This window comes from Fonsecaea multimorphosa (assembly GCF_000836435.1).
Source record: "Fonsecaea multimorphosa CBS 102226 unplaced genomic scaffold supercont1.26, whole genome shotgun sequence".
Taxonomy (NCBI): domain Eukaryota; kingdom Fungi; phylum Ascomycota; class Eurotiomycetes; order Chaetothyriales; family Herpotrichiellaceae; genus Fonsecaea; species Fonsecaea multimorphosa.
Window position 1 is genome coordinate 297914 of NW_015971660.1, and position 18158 is coordinate 316071.

General features: G+C 51.3%; 7 protein-coding genes across 7 annotated transcripts; 4 read left to right on the forward strand and 3 right to left on the reverse strand.

Moving 5' to 3' along the window:
- Window positions 1-1202: 1202 nt before the first annotated feature.
- Z520_09859 (uncharacterized protein) lies at window positions 1203-3534 on the reverse strand (the record flags this gene model as incomplete). Its single annotated transcript, XM_016780353.1, has 3 exons — window positions 1203-2800; window positions 2882-3296; window positions 3376-3534. 3 exons carry the CDS (start codon window positions 3532-3534, stop codon window positions 1203-1205), a joined length of 2172 nt encoding a protein of 723 aa, XP_016628596.1.
- A 312-nt stretch (window positions 3535-3846) lies between these two features.
- Window positions 3847-4488, forward strand: Z520_09860 (uncharacterized protein; the record flags this gene model as incomplete). Its single annotated transcript, XM_016780354.1, has 1 exon — window positions 3847-4488. The coding sequence occupies one exon, from the start codon at window positions 3847-3849 to the stop codon at window positions 4486-4488; it is 642 nt and encodes a 213-aa protein (XP_016628597.1).
- A 262-nt stretch (window positions 4489-4750) lies between these two features.
- Window positions 4751-5945, reverse strand: Z520_09861 (uncharacterized protein; the record flags this gene model as incomplete). The annotated part of the gene is made up of 4 exons (XM_016780355.1): window positions 4751-5438; window positions 5504-5585; window positions 5638-5766; window positions 5819-5945. The coding sequence occupies 4 exons, from the start codon at window positions 5943-5945 to the stop codon at window positions 4751-4753; spliced, it is 1026 nt and encodes a 341-aa protein (XP_016628598.1).
- A 404-nt stretch (window positions 5946-6349) lies between these two features.
- Z520_09862 (uncharacterized protein) lies at window positions 6350-8631 on the forward strand (the record flags this gene model as incomplete). The annotated part of the gene is made up of 4 exons (XM_016780356.1): window positions 6350-6610; window positions 7521-7557; window positions 7623-8065; window positions 8149-8631. The coding sequence occupies 4 exons, from the start codon at window positions 6350-6352 to the stop codon at window positions 8629-8631; spliced, it is 1224 nt and encodes a 407-aa protein (XP_016628599.1).
- Window positions 8632-10555: 1924 nt separating this feature from the next.
- Z520_09863 (uncharacterized protein) lies at window positions 10556-11043 on the reverse strand (the record flags this gene model as incomplete). The annotated part of the gene is made up of 2 exons (XM_016780357.1): window positions 10556-10920; window positions 10977-11043. 2 exons carry the CDS (start codon window positions 11041-11043, stop codon window positions 10556-10558), a joined length of 432 nt encoding a protein of 143 aa, XP_016628600.1.
- Window positions 11044-11424: 381 nt separating this feature from the next.
- Window positions 11425-12584, forward strand: Z520_09864 (uncharacterized protein; the record flags this gene model as incomplete). Its single annotated transcript, XM_016780358.1, has 3 exons — window positions 11425-11695; window positions 11745-11981; window positions 12040-12584. 3 exons carry the CDS (start codon window positions 11425-11427, stop codon window positions 12582-12584), a joined length of 1053 nt encoding a protein of 350 aa, XP_016628601.1.
- Window positions 12585-13050: 466 nt separating this feature from the next.
- Z520_09865 (uncharacterized protein) lies at window positions 13051-16451 on the forward strand (the record flags this gene model as incomplete). Its single annotated transcript, XM_016780359.1, has 3 exons — window positions 13051-13080; window positions 13125-16224; window positions 16318-16451. The coding sequence occupies 3 exons, from the start codon at window positions 13051-13053 to the stop codon at window positions 16449-16451; spliced, it is 3264 nt and encodes a 1087-aa protein (XP_016628602.1).
- Window positions 16452-18158: the final 1707 nt, after the last annotated feature.

The following is an 18158-nucleotide window of genomic DNA, read 5'->3' on the forward strand; positions in this document are numbered from 1 at the left end:
GATCCTGGCTTGATCATGTGCCCTTCTTGGCCTTGATGGCCTTGAGAGCCTTGCTTTCTTTTCTTCCCCCCCCCTTCTTGTGCTATTGTATTGTTAGCAGCCCCTTTCTTGGTGTCACAGTACTGCTCGCAAGAGGTTTACGAAGTATTGCTCCAAGCTGGATCTTGGACAGAATGAGACGCTGGCCGTTTGTTCACGAGTTAGGACGACATGGATCAACAATATGCTGTACTTCTATATTTTGAATTACCCACCCTGTTCCAAAAGCCACCATCACGCTCTCAAGGGCCGAAGCGCCACCTATTATTCATGTATCCAGCCATCTGATCTATTACTTATGTACTTTACCCTTAGCGTTGATCATGCTCATGCCCATGCCCATATCCCCTTCCCCAGGTGTCATGTTTTGGAAAGACAACGTTTCTCACGAAACTTTTCCCTCGGTGTTATCTATAGATGAGTGTATCTACGGCGGCATTATCATGTAGCTGGTTAGTTGGGGTTTATTTGTTTAATTCAAAGCGGCTCTGGCTAGCCGATTGACGCTCGAGTTTTTAAAATTTCCTTGACCAATGTCCATTTCTATATCCCTCAAACACACTCTGCCACACACACTCTCTCTTCTAGAAGTATATGTGTTTGTGCATTAAAAAGCCTATGGACACGAACAATATGCATCGACTCATAGAAGACCGCGTTGGACAAACAATGCAGGGAAGAAAGAGGAAGAATTTGTACAGCTACAACACAACAAAAGCGGTACAAGTACATATTAATAGTGTCATAAATATATAGCCCTAGAGTGAGTGGGCGGTCCAAAGCAAAAAGCATATTGCCTGCTTGGCGTGCCGAAGAAACGGGCTGCTGCCCTGCGCGATGCTGCCGCCCGCCTTGCTGTGCATGCAAAGAAGGTTTATCGGCCATGTGCTCCCTCCGTTCCCTGCTCCCTGCTCCGTAAACGGGGAAGGGGGTGAAGGTAAAAAAACCATGAAGATACGAGTAACGCTGTAGAACCTAGTATCATCCTCGTTCCTAGGACTTCTACTTATACTTTGATCCCGCGACTCCCTCATTGGGGAAATGTCACTGCGCATCCACTGGGCCCCAGCCATGGGCATCTTCCAGAGGTGCTGAGGGTGCAATTTTTATTCTTATTCTTGTAATGTCCAAAGTCGGAGACAAGCGTGGTCGAATGGAGACTTTTATTTTCCGTCCCGGCCGTCGATCTGGTTCGGATCTGGATCTGGATCTGGATCTGGCGCTGACGGCACGGCCGTGGTCGTTGAGGTTGAGGTCGAAGCCTGCGTTATTTCTCGGCTAGACGCCGGTTGGGCAGGTCCTGCGGAAGCTGTCACGGACGTGGTTTCGTCCGACGGCTCTGGCGCCGTTGCGGAAGGTCCACGAGGACTTGGCCCAGCCGGAGGTTCTGTGGAAGATAGAGGAGTCTGGGCCGTAGGTTGCATTTCGACGCGTGGTGGTTCAACGCGAGAGCCAGAGCTTGAATCAGGCGTTGCAGGAGGCTGAGGAGGACCAAGATGTGACCTGACACCCCTCGTGGTGATACGGTCCAAGGGGTCCAAGGGGTTGGGAACGAAGCCGTACGCCGGTGGCGCGTTCGACGGAGGCCGTTGCTGCGAAAGGGGAGGCAGAGGTTGCGGTGGATAGTGATACGCATGCGGGTGTGGAGCGCTTCCCAGTGCAGGGTTGGGATAGGGGAGACTGGGTGGTCCTGGGTTGGAATACGCATATGGATGTGTTGCGGCTGGAGCACTCCCTGATGCAGAATGAGGATAGGGAAGACTGGGCGGCCCAGGTGATGTATAAGGATAGGGAGGGTAAGTATGAGGACTGTAGTTCCACTGTATGGGATGGGGAGCGGGAGCAAATTGGAACTGCGGTGGAGGGAAATATGCTGGGGGAGGGGGAGGGGGAGGGGGATAAGGCGTGGCTGGGTTGGGAGGCAGCGGCAGTGGAGGTGCCTGGAATTGTAGAGTAGTTGGACGGGCCGGCTCTGTAAGTCCTCTTGCCCGTCGTTGTTTTTCAGCTTCGAGGTCGCGAATCTTTTGCTCGGCCTGCTGGAGCCTGGCTCGGAGCTCTGACTCGGTCAGGGTTATCGGTGTCACTGTTTGGCTACTGCTCGGGGGCATCACAACTGCTGGAGCCGGCGTGGTGGCAGGAGGTGGTAGAGCCCCAGGAACCGAGTGAGTAGGTGAAGTCTTCTTTGCTTTCCGGTGCGCCTTTTGTATCTGGGGGTCTCTAAGGTTCCAGATGGACATGCCGGGGTATATTTTCTTCCTGTTTATCTTTCCGTCGCCCCAGGCATCCTTGACGGTGTCGACGTTGACGTCGACTGTCGGTGGTTCTGAGGTGTCCGGTGAATCTTTGTCCGGTTCAACCCTACCGAGGAAGTCGAACAAGGGTGCTAGACTGTTCTCTCTCGCTGGCGTGGTTGACACGCTCTCCACAGGCCGGGGCGGCTCTGTAGCAGATTTCTTGGGTTTCGGCGGTTTAGGCACACTGGACTTTCTCCTCTTCGGTTTCACGAGCTTTTCAGGATGGAAAATCTCAAGGAGACGCTTGCGCCTTGAGCCGTTGCGCGGAGGCGGGGCTCTTTCTTCAAAGGTCTTGTGAAGAGGAATGTGTTTGTAGTGGAGTTCCAGATTGTTCTTCGTCACGGAGAACTTGACCGAGATCAAGCCGTGGCAGTCATAGACTGGTTTGCGAACCTTGGTGCCAGCCTTGATCTTGGAGGCACCCTCATTGGCAGCACGGCCCTTGTTGAGCACCGAATCATTGCAGTCTGGGGTTTGATTAGCGACGAGAAGGAGGTGCCCATTAAGGACAGATTCTGGGCTATGAGTGCTTTTGTGACGAGACTTACAGTATGAGAATCTGCTTGCTTGGGCTTCTCGACTGATCCAATGATTGTGGAAGCTGTAGCGATATCCATCTACTTCTTGACAGGCTTCGACGAGGGTCTTGCTGATGCCTTTCAGCATAATCGCCCGTTCGACAGGGTCTTGAATGTTGTGCAGAGCGTCCACGACGGTGATTGCGGTCTTGTTGAAAGGGCTGTACGTATATGGCGTCTTTCTATCAGTGAGATCTCCCCCATTCGTAGGCTCCCTCACAGCCACCATGAAGGCGGCACTGACAGGAAAGGCAAACTCCAGCGTGGTGTGCTCGCGGTCAAGGATCGAATCTGCCAAATGCTCCTTGAGCTGGGCCTCAAAATCTTCTAATCTTTGACATTTGATCGCTATGGACTTTGCCAAGGGATCTTTTGCGTGACGACCCTATGGCTTCCATTAGACTGTCCGATGACCCCAGGTTCGTCTATAGTAATAAATATTTCAGATTGGACCGGGAACTTACGCGTGGGCGCCTTGGACGCGTTTTGCCATCACTGCCAGGCAACTGTCCGACAACACCGTGGGAAACATCCTCACGAGTATCGCCCGTATTGTCTCCCTGAGGCTGATGCGATGGAGTAGGAGCCTCGTCGGACGGATCGAGCGCTACTGGCGATTCCATTGTGAGGATCGGCTGCACGGTACGATGATCAACATTAGGTGTCTTTTGCACGTCGCAATAGAGACGAGTTGGAGGCATCGAGGCCATTTCCCTGATTCGAGCCGAGCCCCTGCCAAGACCGCAGATCCATAAACTCCATTGGCTCTTTTTTTCACCGCATTGAACATGCACTAATAGTCTCTCCTCTTTCCCACCGCTCAATACAAAGACCGCTTCATGTCAAGCAGAGTAACCTCTCTATTCCCAAAACTCCAGAACCGCTCAGCGCACAAGTCGACAGCTTTCTTCACGTCCATAACTCGTGGTGCGGTCATGTCTCCTCTCGCGCCCACAGACGAGCCAAAACCCATTGTATTCTCCGGGCCCTCGGGGACTGGCAAAAGTACTCTTATAAAGCGACTCTTCGCGAAACACCCCGATCTCTTCGGCTTCAGTGTCTCCCACACCACTCGAAAGCCCCGACCGGGCGAGGAAGATGGCGTCCATTACTACTTCACAACCCACGAAAACTTCCAGTCAATGATCGCAGACAATGCGTTCGTGGAGCATGCCAAATTTGGAGGTAACTGCTACGGCTCCTCGAAGAAGGCCGTCCAAGATGTGGCCGAGGGAAAAGGCAAGAGCATTGATGGCACCACGGCTCCTGGCAAGAGGATATGTATATTTGACATCGAGATGGAAGGCGTCAAGCAGTTGAAGAAGAGCCAGTTGAACCCAAGGATATGCTTCATCCAACCGCCCAGTATCGAGGTCCTGGAGCAGAGACTGCGTGGTCGTGGTGACACAAGCGAAGACGCGATCCAGAAGCGTCTAGCACAGGCCAAGAATGAGATGGAGTATTGCAGGACCGAGGGCAAGAACGACAAGGTCATCATCAACGACGATCTGGATGCCACGTTCCAGGAACTCGACGAATGGGTGATGAAAGGACTCGGGACAGAAGCCTCAACTTGATTCCCCCAAGCAGCAACGGAGGCAACCATCTGTGCACCGAGTTTTGATTTCGGGAACCCCAGCGTTAATGAACAGTCATGAGAATTACTTTATACCCCCAGCTCAAAGACGAAAGGCCCGCTCTCTGAATAGACGCTACATTAGAATAACGTTCCAGGCGACAAGAAAAGGATATGGCAATCGCTCAAGCTCAACCATTGCTTTTGTCAAATCCATCCCCAGCACCATCTCCTTGTTTGTAACCTCCCAATGTGCAAATCTCCTAATATCCGTTCATCGTCATGCGCTGCGAGCCCCGGCTCAATTCTCGGTCAGCCGCAGGACTGATTGGTCTGCTACCAGCCATGCCGCTTGCAGCACTGCTCTCCTTCAATGCCAACAGTTGCTTCGCTCTGAAGGTCTCGTAGTGGATCTGGCTGGTCGTCTCGATGAGGTCTTGCAGGTGAGTACGAGTCAGGAAGTTTCGAAGGTACACGAATTCGCAGTGGTTCTCGTCCTCGACGTTGATGATTCCCCATTTGTTCTGTCGACCGCGAACTTGCTTGCCGTTAACAATGATTGACTTCTCGCTGCCGACAACTGCAAAAGGGATAATGTCCTTGATGGTGGCATTGGTGGCTCTTTCCTCATCATCCAGCTCTTCGTTGTCATAGGGGTACATCTTCAGGTTGTGGAAAGCAAACTCTTCCTTGATCCGCTCCTTGAACGCTCTGCGCTCTTCAAGCGTGAGGGAATCAGCCTTAGCGATGACGGGAACCACGTTGACGACGTCAGAGAGCTTCTTCAAAACCACAATGTCAATTGGTTTCAGAGCATGGCCGGAAGGTTGGATGAAGAACAGGCAGCAATGGATGCGAGTATCTTGGATATAGCGCTCTCGCTGGGCAGTGAGCTCTTTTCGCAGGTAGGCAGAGTGCTGGTCTTTGATGTATTTCACAATGGGATCCCAGCTAGAGACGGTCAGTCACAAATGCCAAAGTCGCTAACAAGCGCGACAGATCCGCAGGACACCTACCAACGATCGTTGTTGACCAAATCACCATATCCAGGGGTATCGACAATGTTCAACCGTAGTCTCACACCGTTCTCTTCGATGACTGCAAATTTGTCAGTGAACTGTTCCATCGCGCTTGCGATAGGCCGACTGACTATGCGACACGGTCTGAATTTCAGTAGTGGAACGTGTTGGTTCATCGGGTCGAAGCCGGCCTTTGGAATCTATGAGGTGGCTTGCGAAGATCGTGTTAATGAGGGTCGATTTCCCAAGTCCGGTTTGGCCTGAGGACAGTGAGCTGGTTGAGTCCATACGAGTAGGTTTTGACAGACTTACCAACACAGATGACGTTGAATTGGAAACCTCTTTTCAACAACTTCTTCTCAATTTGTTGGGTGATAGAATCGAAACCCACATGTGAACGTGGGAACACCGCGTTCGGTTGGTTCATTGCCATGGTCATCGTGTCTGTTCGATGAGGCAGAAATCAAGATTTCCAATGCGATGAGCAAGACGATCTCGTGTCCAGGCACAGTTGAAGGCAAGACAGATAGATGCAATGAGTTCAAGTTGTGCACGAGAAAAGAGGGAGTTGCGACTGCCTGCGACGAACAATTTCCCCAGACGATCTTGCCAGCATTGGAAGAAGGGCCCCCTTTTTGTCTCGTGCCAAGGGACAGGGGCTGTCACTTCAACGCAGGCTAAACAGCGCCGGGAAGTTAATGCCGCTGCTTTATAGATTGTCCCTGACTAGTTTGCGTCTAACCGTGATCAGCTAGCGCAGTGTCTGTGAAGCTCATTCAGAAAGATTCTTGAAGAGCAATCATCCACGCAGCCCGTTGAACGTGAAGCAGCTTCGCCGCAAATATGGCCTTGGCTGCTTCATATGGCGGCTCTCCACTGTCACAAATTCTTATTAGAAGGAGCACAGGCTTACTCCCCAAGCCGATGCAAACATGGCCCTTCCGCAACCTCATCTCAGCATCATTCGCAATACCCGCAATCACGACGAACATCCCTGGGCTCATTGCAGACATCTGGGAAGGGATATTGAGGGCAGTTCCTAAGAAAAAGACGTCACATATGAAAAAGAGACATCGACAATTGGCTGGGAAAGCTCTGAAGGATGTCAAAGCAGTCAACCAATGCCCCGGCTGCGGGAGGCCGAAAAAGGCTCATACATTGTGCCCATATTGTGTTGCAGGCCAGTATGATATGCTAAGTGGCGATCAGTTATACTGACTGAGACACCAGAAATTTACGAAAGTTGGAAACACAGAGATGCGGAAGCGAGCGAAGCAGCGAAGGCGTCAGAGGGGACCAAAAGCTGAGAGATTGAAATGCGACGTCCGGGCGGCGAAAGAAGAAGACAAGCATATAAAACCAGGGAGCTGCTGAGGCCATATATTCCTGGCTCTTCAAGTCAAAGGAGGAGTGCTACACCCGGTTCTGAGACGCAGCTGCTCAATGCCCTCGGCTTCCGGAATCGATGCCAACAAGAACCATTCGATGAATATAGCGTCGGGAGTTGAATAGTCACGAAGACTTGGGGCTCCAGACGGAATTATGGGCTGAGCGCGGGATGAAGCTTGATCAAAGGTTGAACACGAACAGGGCGTTGCTCGCAACCACATCGAGAGGAGCTTGCGGTTGCGCTTAGCGCGACTTCGGGTAGGGGAGAGGTGGTTCAGAACGACCTTGTCTTTGTGGTGTGAATTCTGAACGAAACAAGTGAAGTTTGAGGCACGGGCAAAGGAAGAGGGGGTGTCCGACCTGTGTGCGGCTCTACAACGTTGAATTGGCAACGTGCGGAGCATTGTAAAACTACGTCATTTCAAAGATAATTTTGAATTTGTACAGTGTTTCCGGCAGAGCACAATTCGTTCTGCTGAATTCAATCTCGGTTCGACACTCATTTTGCGTGCTGTCCTTCTCGACCTGTCCTTTTGAACTAGGTATATGATGCATCGACGCAGTCGACATGGTTTGTGACCCCATCCCAGTTATTGGGAGTCCTGTCAACTGACATTCGGTTCAGTCGAAACAATATCTCGCCCTTCATTCGATCGATGAAGGTAATTCAATCTTCGCAGCGTCTTCGCAGCGCACTCGTATCTCGGACTAAGATAACACTGTACAGCCCATACCACAGACATTTTTGCCCTCGCTGTAACTCAAACTCAAATCCTTACGGGCTCGGGCGAGTCCTCGATCAAAATCCACTCTGCAAATGAAGAAGGCTTTCCCATTGCTCAGATCCTCAAAGATGCCCATAAGCTCGGATGCCACCACATTAGCACAGACCGCGAAACTGGCACAAGGGCCGTGAGCGTTGGCTTTGGCGGTGAGGTCAGAATATGGAAATACGAGGAGGGAAAGTGGAAGGACGACGGGGAGATCGATGTCGGTCCAAAGAAGAAAGCAGGAGAGATTTGGGCTGTATGCTTGACTCCCGACGGAAAGTTCGTGGCTGGCACAACTTACGACGGACGAGTGAGTGTATGGGATCTGGCAAATGGCGCGAGCCGCGAGAAGATCAGGGAATTCGAGACGAAAGGAAGTTTCGGGATGTCTGTGGACATGGTAAGGATCCCGTTACCCGGCAGAGATTGCATCGATCGGTAAGAGGAGAACCACACTGACACGTCGTCCTTCCTGAGCAAAAGTCACCAGACGGCCGATTCATAGCCAGCGGCCACGAGTCTGGAGCCATCTATCTGTTCTCTACGGCTACATCCCGCCTGCTGCACTCGCTTCCCGGACTCATCAAACCCGTCCGCGCCGTCAGATTTTCTCCTGGCTCGACTCTCCTTGCAGCAGCTGGCGACGCACGAATCATCTCGCTCTATGATCCTACATCAGGTGAACAGATAGCCAATCTCAGTGGGCATGCAGCTTGGATCACAGATCTTGATTGGAACCACAACGGCCAGTATGTCCTAAGTGGAAGTTTGGACGGGAAGGTCAAGGTCTGGGATATCGAGCGAAGAGTCTGTGTTGCGACGCACGGCGAGAGTGAAAAGGGCCTGTGGTGTGTCAAGTGGCAACCTAAGGGCGAGACCAGTGTTGAGAGACAAAAGGCCGAGAGATTTATTACTGTTGGAAGCAACAAGGCCATCGCCATCTACCGGGAAGCTACAGGTGGTTGAAGGAGCTAGTCGATGGAGACTCGAGAAGTGATCTGCCGCACAAGGTGCTGATGCCTGCCACGCTCGACGCAAATTGGCGAGCTGCTCTGCCCGGCTGAAGGCACCAGAGGTTCTGCCGGCACCAGAAAAAGGCGTGTTATGCCGTCCTTTCAGCTATGAGGACGATGTTGCTTTCAAGAGCAATCCAAGAAAAGGTCAGCCAAGACAAGAAGGGAACAGCAGTCAAACTTCAGAATTCCAGGAGCTCTTAAGGGAATGGAACTTCATTACCAAATGTCTGCGAAACATCATCGCGCTTGATCATGGAAAGGCAAGGGAACTCGGAATGTGAGATGAGACGACGAGAGGCGTAGAACAGCCAAATGATTACCTAGGTACTCTTCCACCCCTATCCTGGATGGGGTGCATGCTGGGCGTGGCTATTCAGTACCTAGGTATGCTGTAGCGAGGCTCAACCCCACAGCCTTGCCAAGCACCGTAGCCTTGCAGGAAACTCCACTCTCATCACAATATTTCAACCGAGCCTTTTAGCTTCCTCAATTTTCTTCTTCACATATTAGTCCAAGGCAGTCAATATACCTCTGTTGAATGCATCTTCGCCCCCGTTGCGTCCACATATTTTCGAGCTGCCGAGATCATATGACAATGCCTTTCTAATCCAGCTCCGCTTAATTCTTGCCAGAGGTCTGGCAGAATCGTGGTGGTGAATGGTTCGCTTCTGGCTGACAATATCAACAACTACAAGCTCTAAAGACATCGCTGCCGCACCTCTCAGAATCTCGCCAAGCAAGGCTCAGATATTCTTTATAAAAACATCTTTCTGTTTGCCGTCCCCTCTTCCCTTTTTCTTCCTTTCTCTTTCCCCAGGACCAATCTCCATATATATACCATTTTGGTCCTTTCCTCAGGAACCAACCTGAGATGGTAAGCTTATATAGATTCATGTCCCTCCCCTACCCCTGCACCTGCACATGGTTCGGCTGGCTCACTGATCTTTTGATCATTTCGAAATGTCAAATTCTCCTCAACACTGCGTGTCATCAGTGAACTGAGGCAGGGTGAGCTGGTGAGTAAGACCCGGCACTTTCGAAGCTTCGTCCTGCTCCACCTCTTCTGGTTTTCCATAGCGGATGTTGTCAAAATCATGCCGAGATTGATGAACACTTCTCAAAAGAGAGTTTCTCCGATATCGTGTTACACTTTGATCCGTGCCTGGCTGGGATAATATACCTTTCTGGTCAGGCAAGATAGATCTTGAGTGCGTCAAATGCGGAGATACATGCCATGCACAAGACAAGCCTGTGTTCATGTTTGAGGGCCATGTGAGAGGAGTGAGGAAGGGGACTCGAGATAGCTGACAGCTTTGGTTCGACGGATATGCTGTGAGAGACTTGTGAGATGTACCGTATCTGGGTACAAATCGATATCAATTGATTCACTTCCGCTTCACATTGGTTTTACCATGCTCTATAGTACATTCAGCCATCATGGCCCCAACCCAGAATATCCAATGCTGGGACCGGTCCAGGAGGAACCGTGTTTCTGAGATCCTCCCAGTATTGGTTCGCAAATACAGGAATGAAGATTAATGCATGCCACAGAGGCTTGAATGATCTCTTTGCCCACTCTTCGTGAACCCGTCATTCTGAAAAGCCATTTGTCTCGATATGCCATTGGCGTCAGGAACTCAGGATTCTGGCTCCATGTATCATAAGTTATTCCACTTCCCACTTGAGGATCATCTTGTTGTTGCTGGTACCCTGACTGGAGAGTATTCGGCGCTTGATCTCAAGTGCATAAAAGCATTACGGCAGGATAGCCGCGGCAGGAAACACTTCACTGTTGGATTTCAGGCCTCTCCGACATTATCAGCACATTCCCTCACATCGTGCAAAACTTTAAGCGATAGATTCCATGTGCTTGATCATAGCTGTTTTCTCTTGTCGTCCTCTTCTCTTCTCTTGCCAAACCCATATGCAAGACCTCCGCCCACCAAATTCACTAGACACAATCCCATAGTGGCGCCTCGAATGATGCCCCTCGCGCCGAACTTGTTCATGAAGCCCATCCGCCTCCTCCCAGCTAGCACCAGATAGGCGCCACTCAGTGCAGCAGTTGTTCCCGCGCTGTCAATCTTGAAGCCTTGGAGGTTGAGATAAGTTGAGAAGAGCAGCAAGGGAGGAAACAACATGGGAAGTGGTTGAAAAGGTCGAGCATGTTGCGCGAAGACGAGCGTAGCAAGTAGAGCTGGGGGAACGGGATTCTCTGTCAGGAGCGTAAGCAGGTAGGCTGGGAAAGTAGTCAATCGCCATGCGAACGTTGGAGGACAGTGGGTGGTTACAGACCTCCCCATTTTTTGGCAGTGACGACGAGAGACTCTTTCGCTTCCTCTCTTTTTTGAGGGTCAGCCATGTCTAATATCTACACCTCAGCACTGAGCTGGATTTCAGCGCATTTCCTTCCAGAGTGAAAGGTTCGTGTTTGCAGCGTGACGGTTGAGGACCTCGAGAGCTTGGATGTTGAAAGAGAAGCACGAGGCACAGTGAACGTCATTTCTGGCTGCGGTTCGGCAACGGCGCCTCCAGTTACAAACTGTAACCCACCCACCATTATTCGGCGCGGACTTGCGACTTCGCTTTTGACCACCTTTGCTCAAAAGTTAAACCCCTCCAAAACTCGAACGAACGCGCCAAAGCCTCGTTGAGCTGCCTTCTCTGATCCTCTATATACTCGCTGACCTAGTGAGGGCTGCGTACGAACCCTTGAGTTCCTTGAGTCCCTTGATCCTGCGGCATGTCCGCATCAGCTTCTGGCTCCAACGCGAGGGCAAACGGCTCTGCCCATTCAAGAGAACACAATCAAGGAAACCAAGAGCGAAAATGGACCCCGCAACAAAAGGCCGAAGTGATAAGAATACGGAAATGTAGTCCTACGGCTTTCTACGAGATCCTGGCGATCGAGAAAACAGCAAGTGACGGAGAGATTAAGAAGGCGTACCGCAAAATCAGTCTCTTGACACATCCCGATAAAAATGGATATGAAGGTGCTGATGAGGCTTTCAAGAGTGAGAACACTTGTATGTTGCTGGAGGCTAAAATGTTGACGATTAGCAGTGGTATCGCGCGCATTCCAAATACTGTCAGACGCGGACAAGAAGTCGAGATACGATCAGTTCGGTGGCGATCCCGATAACCGCTTCTCCAGCAGTGGTGCCGCAGGCGCGGGAGCCAGTCCTTTTAGTGGCTTTGCAAGATCGCCTGGGAGAGGACCCATGTACGAAGATGAGATATCGCCGGAGGAGTTGTTCAACAGGTTCTTCGGCGGTGGCATGGGACCAGGGTTCCAGTTTGGTAAGACGTCCTCCGGCGTTCGACTGTCTCATGAAGATGTTACTCACCTGAGCAGCAGGTGCCGGCTTTGGGGGTCCTCAGTTCGTCTTTAACATGGGCGGCGGCCCGGGTTTCACAGTACATCGCATGGGCGGCACCAGACCGCGAGGGAGGCCGCGAGATGCGCAGTCGGAGACCGCACCAACAGGCTTATCAGCGTTGACACAACTATTACCACTGCTACTACTCTTTGTTCTTCCGTTATTGTCATCACTCTTTACTGGATCCTCCAACTCAGGCCCACACGTTCGATACGATTCCCCGGTTCCGCCAAACACGATGCATCGAGTGACGCCTAGGTACCACATTGACTATTTCTTGAATCCGGCGGAGGTGGAGGGATACACGTCAAGACAATTCAGTTCACTGGACCAACGGGCTGAAGTGGATTACGTCTCAACATTGAAGTATCAATGCGAGAGTGAGGTACAACGGCAGCGGCACGAGATTAATGAAGCCACAGGACTCTTCTTTACAGACGAGAACAGATTAAAGAGGGCTAGGGACATGGCGATGCCTGGCTGCCGCCGGCTGGACGAGTTGAAAGTCAATCGCCAGTACTAGTTACGGAGCGGAAATGTATGACTTGTTTTTCGTGCTTGCTTAGAGGAGTGCATCGTTTGTTTGGTGTTGGTGGTGCCTTTGTTGGCCAGCCAGGGGGCTGGCTGCGGTCCACTGTCTATCTCATTCCAGAGATTCGTTATTTTATGGAAGCAAAGAGTGTGCTACTTCAAACCCCCATCATTTACTGCCTCTGTATAGCAGACCATCTTCCCCTGTAGGCAAAGGCCCAGGCAGCAAAGCGCTGAGGACCGCTTCAGCAAACTGAGTTGCGCGGGGGGCGGCTCACTAGGCCAGGCCGCGGTGGCTGCAGGATTATTATCTCCGGTCCACTGTGGGTGACTGATTCTAGTCCCTTCGAACCAACGTCGACGTCAACTTGAACCCCAAATTGTCGGCCTTCGCGAAACCTCACTTGAACATCGCCTGCGGCCCTCCGACGCTTTTGTCATCCACAAACACCACAACTATGGCGGACCCTTCTATGGACTCGGATAAGGTGCGTGAGATGCTCACGCATCAAGATCTTCTAACATGGATTAGATCCGCAACAAGAGACTTGCGAAACTGCAGCAGTCACAGCCGCCGCCGCAGTCGCAAGATGCTGTCGCCGCAGCCTCAAGTCCCTCCCAAGATGGCCCCGACTCAACGCCATCGTCGCGACCAGAGACACCCCAGGTCGACTCTCCTGCCCTTCCAACACCCACCGAATCGGCAACACCATCTGGCACTGTCACGAAAGAGCCGTCCCCTCCACCTACAACCCGGATACGAATCACTCCGGCAAATGTCACGCCCCAGAAGCGAGAGATGGACGGCCTGGAACGACCAAGTTCAAGACAGAGTTCAAGGCCGAATGAGTCCATCGAACAGTGGGAAGACCGGACCTTGAGGAATATATTTCGTCTCAGTCTAAACCCTGAACAGACGAAAGATATGCACGGTCAGCAGCTCCACGTTCTTGCACAACTTAGAGAAGAGTTGGAGGCAGAAGGCAAACCAGTGCTACTGAGTACCGATCTGCTAGAGCAGGCAATTATGGAAGCAGGCGCAGATCTGGGAAAACTAACTCCGCATGACTGGCTATTCGGCTGCTGGAAGAGAATCACGAGAATGAGCAAGGCTGTCAAAGATCGGACACCCGAGAACAAGAAATGGACCATCATCTCAGAGGCTAGAAGACTCTGCATGAGCTGGTGCATATTGTCCGTCACGACACCCGACGTGTTCGGCGCAGAATACGATGGGGTCGCCGCACTGGCGGACCACCTTCTGGCCGATCCAGACGAGGATGGGGGTATTTGTGGTGATTTCCTCACGGAAGTCATCACAAGGTTCGACGAGGATGAAACCATCAAGGGTGCATTCGTTGGCGCTGTTGAGAATCTGAGTCGGCGGCTTGCCAAATTGACCATGGATTCCGACTATCGACGCTATACTGCCATGCTGCGACACCTCATTAGATACAAGCCCGTGGCCATTGCAATCACGGAGTCCAAGATGTTTGTGGATAAGTCAGTCCCGGCTGCCCAGTTGGAGGTTGCCACTCTGCTTGGCCCCTTTTTCCAGTTGTCGCCACTGCAAGCGGAAATGACCAAGCAGTACTTCTCTGGCCCTAAGACAATGGACCCAGGAAGGATTCGGAACTCTCAGCAGTCACTTCAAATGTCTTTGAGGTCCCATCAGACCGAACTATTTGATATCATCAATACACTGGTGCGCGCCTCTCCGGAAGCTCGAGAACGTGTGCTGGATTGGTTCGCTCTTGTGGTGAATGCGAATCACAAACGCCGCGCCATGCGTGTTGATAAAGCGACGGTCTCGAGTGATGGTTTCATGATCAATATCACCACGATCTTGGACCAGCTGTGTGAACCCTTTATGGATGCACAGTTCTCAAAGATGGACCGCGTCGACATTGACTATCTTCGAAGGCACCCTCGGGTTGACATCAAGGAGGAAACGAAGATCAACGCTGATCAAGAGCACTCTGATGAGTTTTACAAGGACCAGCTCGAAGGCACCAACAACTTCATCTCAGAATGCTTTTTCCTCACCGTGGCCGCGCATTACTATGGTAGCGAAGCCGCCCGAAATATGCTCAAGGACATGGATAGAGACCTGAAGCACATGGCAAAACAAATTGAGATGTTCGAAACAGAACGACACAAATACGTCAATAACCCTGCCCAGCTGGCGATCTTCGAGAATGCACTTAAGAAGTACAAGGATCAGCACGACAAGGGCTTGTCCTACAAGTACGCTGTTCAGGGCGTGCTCCTTGATGAAATTGCGCAGACTCGTTCGATGCAGTTCATGCGCTTTGTGACTGTATGGATCCTTCGCCAAGTTTCCCCCCATCGTCAATTTCCTAAGCAGAATATGACGCTTCCTCTCCCACCCGAGCAACCAGAGACCTTCAAGAACCTCCCTGAATATTTCCTGGATGTTATCAGCAGTAATTTTGGATTCATCATGTACAACATGCCCCAAGTCATCTCATCAACGCAATCGGACGAGCTGATAATGCTCTGCATCACCTTTCTGCGCAACTCTGAATACATCAAAAACCCATATCTGAAAGCATCCTTGGTCACCATCCTCTTTCGAGGAACATGGTCCTGGCGTCAAGGCGGAAGGGGAATACTTGCAGATCAATACAACAGCATGCCATTTGCGACTGAGCACCTGCTGCATTCTTTGATGAAATTCTTTATAGAGGCGGAGTTCATGGGCGGTCACGGCCAGTTTTTCGACAAATTCAATGTGCGCTTCGAGATTTTCCAGATCATCAAGTGTGTTTGGCCGAACGCCGTGTACCGCGATAATCTGCTGAGAGAGGCAAAAGTTAACATGGAATTCTTTGTGAGGTTTGTTAACCTCCTCTTGAATGATGTGACTTTCGTGCTGGATGAATCTTTTACGGCGTTTCATACCATTTACGACATCTCGAAAGAACTCTCGCTTGCTGGCACGTCGCTAGATCAGGAGCAACGAAAAGAAAAGGAGGAAGCACTGGAAGCGGCAAAGAGCAAGGCAAAATCATATATGCAACTGACGAACGAGACGGTGGCAATGTTGAAGCTCTTCACGGAAGCTCTGGCTGACGCATTCACAATGCCCGAAATTGTCCAGCGGTTGGCGGACATGTTGGACTACAACCTTGATGCGATGGTCGGACCGAAATCCACGACTCTCAAAGTCGAAAACTTGCAGGAATATAATTTCAACCCAAAAGCTCTGCTGAGTGAGATCGTCGACGTCTACCTCAATCTGAGCGAACGGGAAAACTTCATCCTCGCCGTTGCGCGGGATGGTCGATCATACAAGCCCGAAAACTTCACCAACGCCGGCAACATCATGCGCAAATTTGTCCTCAAGGCACCCGAAGAGCTCAATAGGTGGCAACGTCTCATAGAAAAATTTGCCAAGGCCAAGGAAGAGGATGAAGCTGCGGATGCGGACTTGGGAGAAGTCCCCGATGAATTCCTAGATCCGCTGATGTTCACACTCATGGAAGACCCTGTGAGGCTGCCTGTATCGAAGATTGTTATTGACAGGAGCACGATACGGAGCCACTTGTTGAGTGACCCTCACGACCCATTCAACAGAGTGCCGCTGAAGATCGAAGACGTCATTCCTGGTAAGTCCCCTTTTTGTGAAAACTTGATGCGTTCTGCGAGGATCAATGTCATTCCGTTTTCTGGAACTTGATGATGCTGACTATAGTTTGTAGCAACCGACGTTAAAGAGCAGATCCAGAAATTCAAGGATGAACGCATTGGGAGTCGGCGCAAGGACTTTGTGGAGACGGTCAAGACAGAAACCGGCGGCAATGCCGATGGTGAACCAATGGACCTGAGTCAGTAATCACGACCCGTACATACTCTTGGGGCCACGGAAGGGAGAATGTTCCAGCTTTGTGATTGTTACACCAGTCATTAAGCTATAGGAAGGGTTGATGCACAAGCCCCCGGGGTGATACCGTAGACCAAAAATCATGAAGGATGGCATCGACCTTCTCAGGCCCTTGGTCTACAATGGGCCTGCAGTGATAGCTGCAAATACCAAAGCGAGTCGCGACGTGCAGGAACCTGAAACCCCGTGTTAGAATGTACATGGACGTATCTCTTTCCCGCTCAAAGTGCCAGCATAAGGCGGAGGTCATGACGCACAATGAGCGGCAAAGTCCACCGCAGATATGTCGTGTTACACCTGCGAGACAATAGCCAAGAGGTCGCTGTGCCAATTCCTCCGTCGAGCTGACGGCATAATGCAGAGCAGCAAACACCGCCGTCTTCCACCATATCAACGGTGGCCATCAGGGGTCTCAGCCTTGTGTCTGGGAAAGGAGCGAGCTTCCTGAAACAGTTAGTTCACTAACATGTCTGCGGGGCGGATGTGCTTGACATCACAGCTTTCCTTCGTACTGTTCTTCACCGCATACTTAGTTGTGACTTCAATATTCCGGGGAAGAGATGCGGTGAGGAATCTGCTCTTGTATCCATCTTCAAGAGGTCGTGTCCCTTCCTTGGCCCACTCCCGCGGTGAAGGTTATGTTGCCACCGGTCGTTGCCGTGGATTGTCAATAGCCACAGCTTTGACACTAGGCTCGGTAGGCCGCGAGCTCCCTAGACCTTCTTGTCATATATGTCAAAGCAGAGACGAAAGAGCGGTGTCACGGCTGATGGAGTGCTGTCGCGGTTTGCCCTTTCCGCGGGTATTTCTCTCCGCCTATAAATCTCGCTGTCGAGCCTCTTCATCTCGATCGTTTCTTCCAGCCACAGACAGACCCTTCCGGAGTTTACTCCCCAGGTTTGGTCTTGTTTCTTCAATCCTCTTGTGAGTTAAGAAAGCGTCTCAGAGCTTTTCAGCCCCGAGAGATGGCCTGCAAATCTTGCCTACTTTGAAATCCAAACCCAGCAATGATTTCTCCGAATGTCGTCTTCTTTCAAGACCTTCGCTGCTGCCACTTCAAAGCTCAGTGAGAGCCACCAAATGCTTCCAGCACCGCTCCACCGTCAGAAAAGTGCGACATGGTTGGCCATATCTTTTCATCAACCGCAAGTCGCCGAAAAAGATGACCAACAGACGGCCAATACTGCGAAAAGATCAATATTCGAACAGCGCTCATAGAGCTTGGCATATAAAGCAATGATTAGTCGTCGTCGTTTCCACTGCGACTCACGCTGTGGCACTCCTCCAAGACCCCTCCTCTATGAAGCATGCCCTACTCCGGCGGCATTAGTCCACAATGGCAGTACTCGACGTATGGAACTCCTCAGTGCTCAGTCGGCATAACGCTTCCATGAAGAATGCACTGGCTGCAAGCGAAGGAGCACACACTGACCTTCCCAGAGTCTGTTGATCGCTTCTTTGGACCGGTCATAATATATGCCACTAGCGGCAACAAGGTCTGAAAGCTTGTTGATCACGCCCGCGTCGAAGTGAGACGACACTCGATCGTCTGTTACTACAACTTCTGCCACACCATTTACTATATATATGAAATACCGGCCGAGTAAGAATGGTCTTCCGCATCCATTCGCATCGCTCACCTCTGAAAATACTCCGAGC